Source organism: Staurois parvus, unplaced genomic scaffold (assembly GCF_062004578.1).
Source record: "Staurois parvus isolate SC_StPar_1 unplaced genomic scaffold, SC_StPar_1.0 ptg000299l, whole genome shotgun sequence".
NCBI classification, from domain to species: Eukaryota; Metazoa; Chordata; class Amphibia; order Anura; family Ranidae; genus Staurois; species Staurois parvus.
The window spans coordinates 14274989-14287805 of record NW_028318095.1 but is presented as its reverse complement, the minus strand read 5'-3'; the positions used below and the strand labels follow the sequence as shown (position 1 = coordinate 14287805).

The 12817-nt window shown below is 40.8% G+C and overlaps 1 protein-coding gene across 1 annotated transcript in view; it reads right to left on the bottom strand.

Moving 5' to 3' along the window:
* The window catches only part of CRYBG3 (crystallin beta-gamma domain containing 3), a 201444-nt gene that overhangs the window by 19261 nt on the left and 169366 nt on the right, over nt 1-12817 (bottom strand). Inside the window, exons 15-18 of the mRNA XM_089682944.1 lie at nt 10252-10284; nt 5585-5694; nt 2412-2538; nt 204-343 (exon numbers count right to left, since the gene is read on the bottom strand). Coding sequence (XP_089539070.1) covers nt 204-343; nt 2412-2538; nt 5585-5694; nt 10252-10284 — 410 coding nt within the window. The remainder of the gene's footprint in view (nt 1-203; nt 344-2411; nt 2539-5584; nt 5695-10251; nt 10285-12817) is intronic.

Genomic DNA, 12817 nt, shown 5'->3' with positions numbered 1-12817 from the left:
GAGGATCAGCAGAACAATTAGTCGTTAGGAAGTATGCAATGGCTGTACATAATGGGTTCTCTTTAAGGACGTAATGTGTTAAACCCTGTCCTTCATTTTTTGTAAACCACACAAAACTGAAATATCTACTGTGGTTGAGACTAGCTATTAATATAATCTACACTTATATTGCATAGAGTAGCAGAATGATAATTGGTACTTACAGGCCTCTTCTTACCCATACAGACTGGGTATAGAAATGATGGTCCTCGGTCAGGACAGAGGTGACAGCCTCCTCAAAATGTAGCTCTCTCCCCTCACAGGAGTCCAGAGCAAATAAACTAATAGAGGGCTCAGCAAAGATCTGCAATCAGATGAAACATTTTCATAAAGATTTTAACACTGAAAATAATAGATGAATATGGTTGATTTACTAAAACATTCATTTGGTTAGTAAATATGATGAAGCTGTGCATACCTGAATAATGTAATCAAGAAAAATAGATTCTTTTTTACATTTCCCTTACACATGACTAGGTATTCAAGGTGAACATAGCTTTACTTTATTCACCAAACAAAACCTTCCATTCTCCTTAAGTAACTTAACTTGGATCAAAGTCTGTTTACCTGTCATTTGTATCTACTGTACCATGCAAAAGAAAATTATGCTGCTTTCTGCTGTATATAACAACAGATTTATCTGTCCATCAATGCTTAGTTCATGTTTGGCATAGTTCAGATTTGAATAATGGCTCATAGTGCCATTGCTAAATTTATTTTGAGTCTGAGGCCACTGCAGTAAGAATTGCAACCTGTGTGTCCTTTCACATTGGATGGGTGCTAAATAATTTGACATGCCCCATGAACATAATTTCATTGCTTTACTAGGATATTTTATGTGGTTCATGAATTCTGAGCTAGAAGCAGCTTTGGTCTCCTGAGTGCAGCAAAAATCACAAACAGAAAAGTCAACACAAGGGGCATAACTTACAGCCAGTAGGATGTGTCCCTTGTGCTGATGTCTCTTCTTCTAATGAACATTTTTCTCCATCCTGCACCCTCCCCCCAACTCTGCTGCTGTAATCTTCCTGTTTGGCCGGGTTTAATATAACTAATGAGTTTTTACAGACTACCAGACTATGCCTGCCCCTACCCAGTTATGCCATTCATAGAAGCAGTACTACAGCTTCTCTGAATGAAACAGGATTTAAGAATGGAGGATGGGTGGATGCCCGCCCCTTCCATTCATAGTTCTCCATTCACCATCCCTTCAAGTCTTATACTTACCATCCCTGTTCCTCCAAGATCTTCACTGTGTGGCCCACTGGAAGCTGCACAGCCTCGTCTTTGAAGGTCTCTAAGTTAGGCTATGCTTTTTTTTTTTTTTGTGCATACATGAAAGAATCCTCATTCATTCCTATGAAATGCCCATCAGTGTTGGGACAAATAATGGATAGCCTACTTTAGGAATGAACAGAGGGGCAGATTTAGCAAAACTGGAACATTCACAATCAAGTGCAGCTGTGTATGGTAACCGATCAGCTTCTAACTTCAGCTTGTTCAATCAAGCTTTGATGATAAAACCTGGAAACTGACTGGTTACTACCGGTATGCAGAGCTGCACCAAACTCTGTGTGCTCCTGTTTTAGTAAATATCCCCCAGAAAGAATGCTGTGAAGCAGTGGGCAGCAGAGAGATTCCAAGAAAAGAGGATATGCCCAGCAGGCAGCACAGCAATGGGACAGGTAAGTATAAAATTGCCGGGTAATAAAAAGATAACTGTACAAAATGGGGGATAGATTTAATTTCTGGTGAAGTCTTTTCAATCAGGCTATTGAAATCTTCTCCTTTCACTTTATTGGTGATAAAAAAAACAGGTCAGCCACTTACCTCCCTTTACCTATTGCTTGTGGCCCTCTTGCTATGGTTATATAAGAACAAATGCCTTTTGAGCCAGTCTGGAAAGGCATTATGCACCTTTTTTGTGGTTGTTATTAGCAAAATTTTAACAAACCCCAAAAAAAGGAAAAAAAATGCAGCTCCATGGATTTCCAATGACTTGGGCTGAAATGCACAGTAGATATCAGTGACTCTTAAAATAGCTTGTTCTGGGTTGTAAACACATTTCTAGCAGTCACATTCATTATTAAAGCTCAGCCCTTTTTAAACCATTTTGAATACAGTGTCAAAATGAGTAAAATCTGTGCTTTTTTTTACTCATCCATCACCAAAAGCATACAAGGCTATATCATCACTGGAACATTTATTTTTTTGTCCATAAGGCAAGTGTAAAGTTTTCTGCACACAAATGGTACAACTTACACATATTTTGGAGAAACATTTAAATCAAATAATCAGAAGAGACCTGAAATCAACTAATAACATATAGCACATTGAGGACAATGAACATGAGATGTGCACAGATGTCTTACATAATCTATTGGCTGGATGTATTTGATCTCAGCTGCAGGACATCCACAAGAAGCCAAGTCAGGGAAATGTCCCTCTTCTAACACACACACATTGTCACATGCATCAACTTGGTAGCACAACTGCCAGCTGGAAAATACAAGAGAAGGATTATAACATATTAAAATCACAAATCGCATGATTAAATAAAAATCCATCTAAAAATAATTTTAGTGTCCTAAGCATTTAATACAGTGGAAACATACTGCACATCACTTTATAGAGTACACAAATGACTCATCCATATCACAATGGAGCCCAAAATCGAATGTTCTTGCAAGTAATTTATTAGATATACTGTATTAGTCTCCATTACAACTTTAAACAAACCACTAAAACATTTTTACTTGTGATATTATCATATGTGACATTGTTATTATTATTATTATTATTATTATATTGAAAAGCTGCTCTTTATCTTCTTGCAGTGTTTCCACAAACTTGATCTCAAGTCTACATAATGCACAGAAAGCTCAACTCCACTTATGAGATGTACAAACTTCACCTATGCATTTGTCATTCTACCTGCAAAACATGCAGTGGATATAAAAAGTCTACACACCCGTTATAATGTCAGGTTTCTGTAATGTAAAAAATGAGACAAAGATAAATAATTTCAAAACTTTTTCCACCTTTAATGTGACCTCTAAACTGTACAACTTAACTGAAAAACAAACTGAAATCTTTTAGGGGGGGGAGTAAACAAAAAAACTAAAATAATGTGGTTGCATAAGTTTGCACACCCTCTTATAACTGGGGATGTAGCTGTGTTCATAATTAAGTAATCACATTCAAAATCATGTTAAATAGGAGTCAGTACACACTTGCCATTATTTAAAGTGCTTCTGATTAACCCCAAATAAAGTTCAGCTGATCTAGTAGGTTTTTCCTGACATTTTCTTAGTTGCATTCTACAGCAAAAGCCATGGTCTGCAGAGAGCTTCCAAAGCATTTGAGGGATCTCACTGTTTAAAGGTATCAGTCAGGAGAAGGGAACAAAAAAATTTCCAAGGAATTAGATATACCATGGAACACAGTGAAGACAGTCATCATCACGTAGAGAAAATATGAAGCAACAGTGACATTACCAAGAACTGGACGTCCCTCCAAAATTGATGAAAAGAAGAAGAAAATTGGTCTGGGAGGCTGCCAAGAGGCCTGCAGCAACATTAAAGGAGCTGCCGGAATATCTAGCAAGTACTGGCTGTGTGGTACATGTGACAACAATCTCCCGTATTCTTCATATGTCTGGGCTCTGGGGTAGAGTGGCAAGACAGAAGCTTTTCCTTATGAAGAAAAACATCCAAGCCTGGCTAAATTTTGCTAAAACACATCTGAAGTCTCCCAAAAGCATGTGGGAAAATGTGTTCTAGTCTGATGAAACCAAGGTTGAATTTTCTGTCCTGTCAATAATTCCCAAAGATATGTTTGGCACAAAAACAACACTGCACCTCACCAAAAGAACACCATACCCACAGTGAAGCATGGTGGTGGCAGTATCATGCTTTGGGGCTGTTTTTCTTCAGCTGGAACTGGGACCTTAGTCAAGGTAGAGGGAATTATGAACAGTTCCAAATACCAGTCAAAACTGGCACAAAACCTTCAGGCTTCCGCTAGAAAGCTGAACATGAAAAGGAACTTCATCTTTCAGCATGACAATGACCCAAAGCATACATCCAAATTGACAAAGGAATGGCTTCACCAGAAGATTAAAGTTTTGGAATGGCCCAGCCAGAGCCCAGACCTGAATCTGATTGGAAATCTGTGGGGTGATCTGAAGAGGGCTGTACACAGGAGATGTCCTTGCAATCTGACAAATTTGGAGTGTTTTTGCAAGGAAGAGTGGGCAAATATTGCCAAGTCAAGATGTGCCATGCTGATAGACTCATACACAAAAAATCTGAGTGCTGTAATAAAATCAAAAAGGTGCTTCAACAAAATATTAGTTTAAGGGTGTGCACACTTATGCAGCCATATTATTTTAGTTTTTTATTTTTACTTCCCTCCACCTAAAAGATTTCAGTTTGTTGTTCAACTGAGTTGTACAGTTTATAGGTTACATTAAAGGTGGAAACAGTTCTGAAATGATTTATCTTTGTTGCATTTTATTTACATCACAGAAACCTGACATTTTAACAGGGGTGTGTAGACTTTTTATATCCACTGTACACTTGCTGGTAGATGTGGGGATGGGCTTATACAACAGAAATCAACACATTATGCATCCTATTTGCTTATCTGTAAAGCTGGAGGCACCCATGTCAAGAAGAGGTTTAGGTCTGGGATGTCTTTGAATACTACCCAAAACATAATGATCATGGTTAAATTATGATAATACAAAGTCAACAAATTACTAGGGTAATCAAACAAAAACTTTCTTTTAATTTTACTAACAGAAGAGCCATATACATGGCTAAACTTGTTCGATAATAGCTTAAAGGAACTCTTTCCTAAATGTAAAGTCTCTAAAGTAAGAGTCACAATGCAACTGCTAGAAGAGCAGAGCTTTAGAAATCTAAGAATCAGAAATTCGAAATCTAAGGGTTGGCCCATTTTGCCCCACCACTCATAATTCCATACTGGCAAATGAAAGCTTGGCCTTAATCTTTAATAAAGAACTGTAGGGTGTGGCAAGGGTGCACTCAGCCCCCTCAGAAAAAAACAAGATTAGTATTTTTGAGTGCCATGGGTTTTGTGATACATGGACACTCATGAAAATAATATCCTATAATATTAAAAGGTGAATACAGGCAATTGAGGTGTGATAGCTACAACTTTAAAGCTACCAAAGTGTTGTTTTAAAGGGTAAGTCCAGTGAAACCTATATCAAAGTTTTTAGAAGGTGTCAGTAAGTTAAACAATTAGGATCTCTGTGTCTGAGTTTGCAGCTCCATCTACCATAGCCCTGTTGAGTTTCTCAATTAGTTCAAACATGGGAAAATGTCCATCATCCACAGGCAGAGAGAAAAAAAACATCTTTTTTATGAATGAAGGATTCACTTTCAACCATGTTTGGTGCAGTGTAGGTGGGGGAATGTTAGAAAGCACATTCTGACCTCTTTTGTAAAATGCGTATGGGTCCTTTCCACTATTATATGTATTTAATGCATACTGACAAAGTAATATACCATCTTACCATCCCCTTAAGACCTTGAAGGACTTGGGCATGAAAGAACTGAAATCTGACACTTGCTGTGTGAAGTCAACACTCTCCCCTTGAAAATCTGTACTTTTGTATGCCTTTATCTACAACAAAACAAACAAAATCTAATTTATGTCTGCAAATCCATGGGTCTCCTACAAACAGATACAGTAGTTAGTCACATTCAGTTTAACTTGGACTTTTTCTGTGATGTTTAAAGTGCTTCATTGCTCATCCATCTCTAGTTGCTTTTTTATAAGCATTTCTTTTTATGATTCAGTCTAAACAAATTTGAAAGTCCCACAGACCTAAAATACAGTTCCTACAAAAAACAAAACAAAACAGTTATGCGTTTTATTAAGAATTATTCAAAACAGTCAATAATACAAATATGTAAACCTTTTAGGGAGCTCACGAACGCCCAACATATTTGATAAGGAGAGAAAGATATTTTTGCTACAATTCCCACCGAATATCTTGTCATCACCAGAGCCATTTACACTGAAACATAACTGCTGTGGTGCACTTCCACACTGCTGCAGTTGGGACAAATCTCTTTGGGTGAATTGATAGACTTTAAACAAGGAAGCCTTAAATTACGAGGGTTCTTCAAAACCTTTTCTGCACTTTTTAAAACTCAATTATATATATATATATATATATATATATATATATATATATATAAATATATATAGTACATTTGTACATTTGAAATCTGCATGTTTGTGGGACAGTTTTCAAATATTTTAACAAATATTGCAATGCAATGTTAATTTTGGAAAAAACTTTAAGAAAAATGCAATCTGTAACCAAGCTATATAGTCTCTGAAAGCTGATAAATAAACCTTACACAGTCTAGTGACTAGAGTTAAAAACAATAATAGCAGAAATCAGTCAAAGAGGACCTGTCACATAAACTCGGCAGAACTATGAGACCAGCATTACATGGTTAGATGTAGACGGTTCTGACAATGTGTGATCCTGAGAAGGGCAGGCAGATCATTTACTGCCCACTAATTGTAGTTGGAGGTTTCTCTGTGAATTACAGTATATCTTACGCCAAGCCAAACAATTTCCATGATTTTGGAATGATTCTGGACCACTCACTGGCTTACAGATCTTTAAGATCCCAGCAGTGAGTCCAACTTCTCAGCTCAGTTTTGATAAATGAGGCCCCATAATAGTGTGGTTGCTTACTTGTATAACATCATATTACATTTTCTTGTTTTTATGCGTTTCTTTTTATGGTTTAGACTAAACAACTGTGGTTACATCTGAAAGCCCCACAGACCTAAAATACAGTTCCTACAAAAAAGTTATGTGTAAACACTCTTCAAAACAGTCAATATTAAAGATATGTAAACCTTTAAAGTGATATTAAATGTACAAACTTGTCATACTTACCTCAATGGTTTTGCACAGAGCAGCTCCGATACTCCTCTTCTCGGGTCCCCCGCCGGTGCTCTGGGCTCCTCCATTATGCCGAGTGCCCCCACAACAAGCCGCTTGCTAAGGGGGCACTCGTGCATGCTCACTACCGAGCTCCACTCCATGTGTCCATAGCCATACAAAACGTGGCCCTACTCACAGGCACTGATTGACAGCAGTGGTTGACAATTTCTCCTGCTGCTGTGTCTGAGCCAGGAAGGAGGGTACAAGACAGGGGAGCAGCTGCTTTCATGCACATCACTGGATTGAGATTGGGCTCAAGTAAGTATAACGGGGGCCTGAGGGGGGAGCAGCTCCACACAGAAGGTTATTTACCTTCATGCATAGAATGCGTGAAGGTAAAAACCTTTAGCCTTTAGAACCACTTTAAAGAGCTTGCAAGGCCCAACATATTTGACAAGCAGGGAAATATATTTTTGTTCCAATTCCCACCAAATATCTATTGTTGTTCAAAATATCCAGTTACAATGCAACTGGCTACACTGGTGGCTTAAAGCTGAACTCCAGGCAGATAGAGAGTACAAAAATGAATGCGATACCGTGCTTATTAATAAATTAGTAAATGTATTTTTGTAAATGTAAGTACCTGAATTCGACCTGGCATCAGCCTCTAGCAATCCCTTTGTAGCAGAATTCAGGCTGTGAGAGGGATAAGCAGTGCAGAGTCTATCATCTGTGCTGCAGTGCTCATCTGATAGTAAGAAGCATGCCGATAGGAGGAAAGAGCAGCGTGAAAAAGACCTGAGCTTGTCTGTCCAATGCTTCACCTTTTACTGTTGAGTCACAGGCTAGGGAAGGCACAATACCTGTGAGTATTACTTACCTACAGCAGAGAAAAATCAGGTCTTCTGCCCTGCCAGTCTGAATATCAGAACTGGGTAAATAGAAATATGAATTCTAGGGTGGGTAAAACGGCTCTCATATACATATTACATCTATGTATTTATCTTTTTGCCTGAAGTTCAGCTTTAATTTGTTATTTTTGCATATTTGTGCCCTGTTTTCTATAAAGCTGTGTTTTGCATTAATTTTAAATGTCACTGATAATGTATTGAAGAGGTGCTTGTACCAAGCATGTGAGAACATTTGAGAATGGCTGCATTACACTGTACAACATATGTAATTACACTGGAGGACATTTTGTAATATGAAATTTTACTACTTAACTTAATATTTTAAAAGGTACTCTGGATTGTACATTATAAATAAGCCATACTTCAAACTAAATTACTTTTAGAAAAAGTATGATGACAAAGAAATGCCCTGATTAAAGCCAAGTTTAAAAGCTGCCCCCCAAAGTTATGATTATTTTATACATACAGTATTTATACCATATACTACACTGCTCAAAAAAATTAAAGGAACACTTTTTAATCAGAGTATAGCATCAAGTCAATTAAACTCCTAGGATATTGATCTGGTCAGTTAAGTAGCAGAGGGGGTTGTTAATAAGTTTCAGCTGCTTTGGTGTTAATGAAATTAACAACAGGTGCACTAGATGGGCAACAATGAGATGACCCCCAAAACAGGAGTGGTTATACAGGTGGAGGCCACTGAAATGTTTTTCCGTACTCTTCTTTTCTGACTGTTTTTCACTAGTTTTGAATCTGGCTAGGGTCAGTGTCACTACTACTAGCATGAGGCGATACCTGGACCCTACAGAGGTTGCACAGGCAGTCCAACTCCTCCATGATGACACATCAAAACGTGCCATTGCCAGGTTTGCTGTGTCTCCCAACACAGTCTCAAGAGCATGGAGGAGATTCCAGGAGACAGGCAGTTACTCTAGGTGAGCTGGACAGGCTGTAGAAGGTCCTTAACCCATCAGCAGGACTGGTATCTACTCCTCTGAGCAAGGTAGCACAGGATGAGCACTGCAAGCGCCCTACAAATGACCTCCAGCAGGCCCCTGGTGTCAATGTCTCTGACCAATCAGAAAAAGACTTCATGAGGGTTACCTGAGGGCCCGACATCATCTAGTGGGCCCTGTGCTCACTGCCCGACACCATAGAGCTCAATTGGCATTTGCCATTGAACACCAGAATTGGCAGGTCTGCACTGGCACCCTGTGCTTTTCACAGATGAGAGCAGGCTCACCCTGAGCACATGTGACAGACATGAAAGGGTCTGGAGAAGCCGTAGAGAACATTATTCTGCCTGTAACATCATTCAGCATGACCGTTTTGGTGGTGGGTCAGTGATGGTCTGGGGAGCCATATCTATGGAGGAACGCACAGACCTCTATAGGCTAGACAATGGCACCCTGACTGCCATTATGTATCGGGATGAAATTCATGGACCCATTGTCAGACCCTACGCTGGTGCAGTGGGTCCTGGGCTTCTCCTGGTGCATGACAAAACCCAACCTCATGTGGCAAAAGTATGCAAGCAGTTCCTGGATGATGAAGGAATTGATAGCATTGAATGGCCCCCACGCTCACTTGACCTAAATCCAATAAAACACCTCTGGGATATCATGTTTCGATCAATCCGACACCGTCAGGTTACACCTGAGACTGTCCAGGAGCTCAATGATGCCCTGGTCCACATCTGGAAGGAAATACTCCAGCACACCATCCGTCGTCTCATTAGGAGCATGCCCAGACATTGTCAGGCATGCATACAGGCACGTGGGGGCCATACAAACTACTGAGTACCATTTTAAATTGCTGCAATTCAATTTCAGCAAAATGGACTAGCCTGCTGCATCATTTTTTAACTTTGATTTTCGGGGGGTCTTTGAATTCAATCCTCCGTAGGTTGATAATTTTCATTTCCATCAAACGATGGGGCATCCTTACATTCCTAACACATTACCCTGTCCATATCAGTATAGATATCCAGCATGATATTTTTCTCCATTGAGATCTGATGTGTTTTCAAAGTGTTCCTTTAATTTTTTTGAGCAGTGTATTTTATAAAGGGAAAATTGCATTGTATATTTGCTGGATTTTAAGTACTGCCTCCTGTTAATGCAGAATGTTTATGAAATATTCATTCTTGCAGGATGCACTGTGCATTTTTCATAATCGCCATAGACTAAAGAGAGGGTCACTTCCAAATGACTGCCACACATTCCAAGTGCAACATGTTCTGTTTAAGCCACTGGTAAAGAGGGCTGCTATGTGTTATGGAAAAGAATAGAAGCCTCTAATTCGCTGTTCACTGTTCCAGGTAGAATTTCTGTATTATAAGCAGAAAATAGCACTTACCAAGTGTTTGACTTCGTTCCGTCCAAGCGGCTCCTGAAAATGAAATCAACCCATTATTTCAGCATCTCTTTCTGCAACAAGACTACTTTATCATACGTTAAAATGCTTTTACCTGGAAATACAATATTAATCAAATATATAAAAAAACTGGCAGCCGAATCAAGCTATTTGAAGGTCTGCTGAAACTCACAGGAAGTCTAATACAAACTTGACAGGTTAAATACTGCAGCTTTGAAACCGTAGAAGCCACTGGGAAGCCATAATTGGTTAGGTGGCCTAGAAGTGTTACAAGCCAACTGACAAGCATTGTAAGAGGTAAAAAGGTGATTTTTATATGTTCAATCACTGAATTGCTAACAAATTACTAAAGCTGACTATACACTATACAACCTGACTGTATAATCTACAATCAACTACATTGTGCAAGGACCTGCCGGTTTTGATACTAAATGAATGTATTGTTTAGGTATGCCCTAAATGAAGTTGTTTTGGTAATTCAAAAGAGATTGTATTGTGCAGGGCCACCATAACGTGAACATGAACAGTCAGAACACAGATGGAACGAATGTCTCTACAGTGTGAGACACACGTTAGTATACAGTACTGTTTATTTCCAGCATAGTGCCCCAAATTATCTGCCAATACCTGCTACTTATAGAGCTCACACCATGAGCACATTTTTTTGGCCCCACCCCCCATGCAATTTCACTTTGCACCTTCTCTGAGACATACAATAAATAGCAGCTAGACTCAAGATCAGTTTACTGCAGCAGATCAGGCACCAATTGCGATTGGTTGCCGCAGCTTAAAGCAAATCATTACCACTCTCTGGTTGCTAGAGATTATAACACATCATTACTACTAACTGATTGGTTGCCAAAGATTACTGTGCATCAGTTGTACTGCACCTAAATCCTCTGTACTGCATCCACCTTCATACTGCACCTAACTCCTCTGTACTGCATCTACCTTCATACTGCACCTAACTCCTCTGTACTGCATCCACCTTCATACTGCACCTAACCCCTCTGTACTGCATCCACCTTCATACTGCACCTAACTCCTCTGTACTGCATCCACCTTCATACTGCACCTAACTCCTCTGTACTGCATCCACCTTCATACTGCACCTAACTCCTCTGTACTGCATCCACCTTCATACTGCACCTAACTCCTCTGTACTGCATCCACCCTTCATACTGCACCTAACTCCTCTGTACTGCATCCACCTTCATACTGCACCTAACTCCTCTGTACTGCATCCACCCTTCATACTGCACCTAACTCCTATGTACTGCATCCACCCTTCATACTGCACCTAACTCCTCTGTACTGCATCCACCCTTCATACTGCACCTAACTCCTATGTACTGCATCCACCCTTCATACTGCACCTAACTCCTCTGTACTGCATCCACCTTCATACTGCACCTAACTCCTCTGTACTGCATCCACCTTCATACTGCACCTAACTCCTCTGTACTGCATCCACCTTCATACTGCACCTAACTCCTCTGTACTGCATCTACCTTCGTACTGCACTCACCTCCTCTATACTGCATCCACCTTCATACTGCACCTAACTCCTCTGTACTGCATCCACCTTCATACTGCACCTAACTCCTCTGTACTGCATCTACCTTCATACTGCACCTAACTCCTCTGTACTGCATCTACCTTCGTACTGCACTCACCTCCTCTATACTGCAACTAGTATCTCAATACTGCACCCCCCTCCTCCATACTGCCTCTAGTACCTCCATACTGCACCCACCTCCTCTGTACAGCACCCACTTTCTCCGTACTGCACCCACCTCCTCCGTACTGCACCCACCTCCTCTGTACTGCACCCACCTCCTCCGTACTGCACCCACCTCCTCCGTACTGCACCCACTTTCTCCGTACAGCACTCACCTCCTCCGTACTGCACCCACTTCCTCCGTACTGCACCCACTTCCTCTTTACTGCATCCACCTCCTCCATACTGCACCCACTTCCTCCTTACTGCACCCACCTCCTCCGTACTGCACCCACTTTCTCTGTACTGCACTCACCTCCTCCGTACTGCACCCACCTCCTCTGTACTGCACCCACCTCCTCCGTACTGCACTCACTTTCTCTGTACTGCACTCACCTCCTCCGTACTGCACCCACTTCCTCCGTACTGTACCCACCTCCTCTGTACTGCACCCTCCCCCTCCACACTGCATCCACCTCCTCCATACTGCACCTAGTACCTCCATACTGCACCCACTTCCTCCGTACTGCACCCACTTCCTCCTTACTGCACCCACCTCCTCCGTACTGCACCCACCCCCTTCGTACTGCACCCACCCCCTTCGTACTGCACCCACCTCCTCTGTACTGCACCCACCTCCTCTGTACTGCACCTATCCCCTCCATACTGCACCCATGCATTACATGTGCACCAGCAGCACCAAAGCTGGTCACACCCCTTCCCCTAGTCTCTCCAATGAGAGTGCCTGGACATCAGCTGCTGGGGGAGGGATTTTTCCCCAGCAATCTCTTCTGTTTCTTGTAGGCAGCACACCTGAGCTCCTGTCAT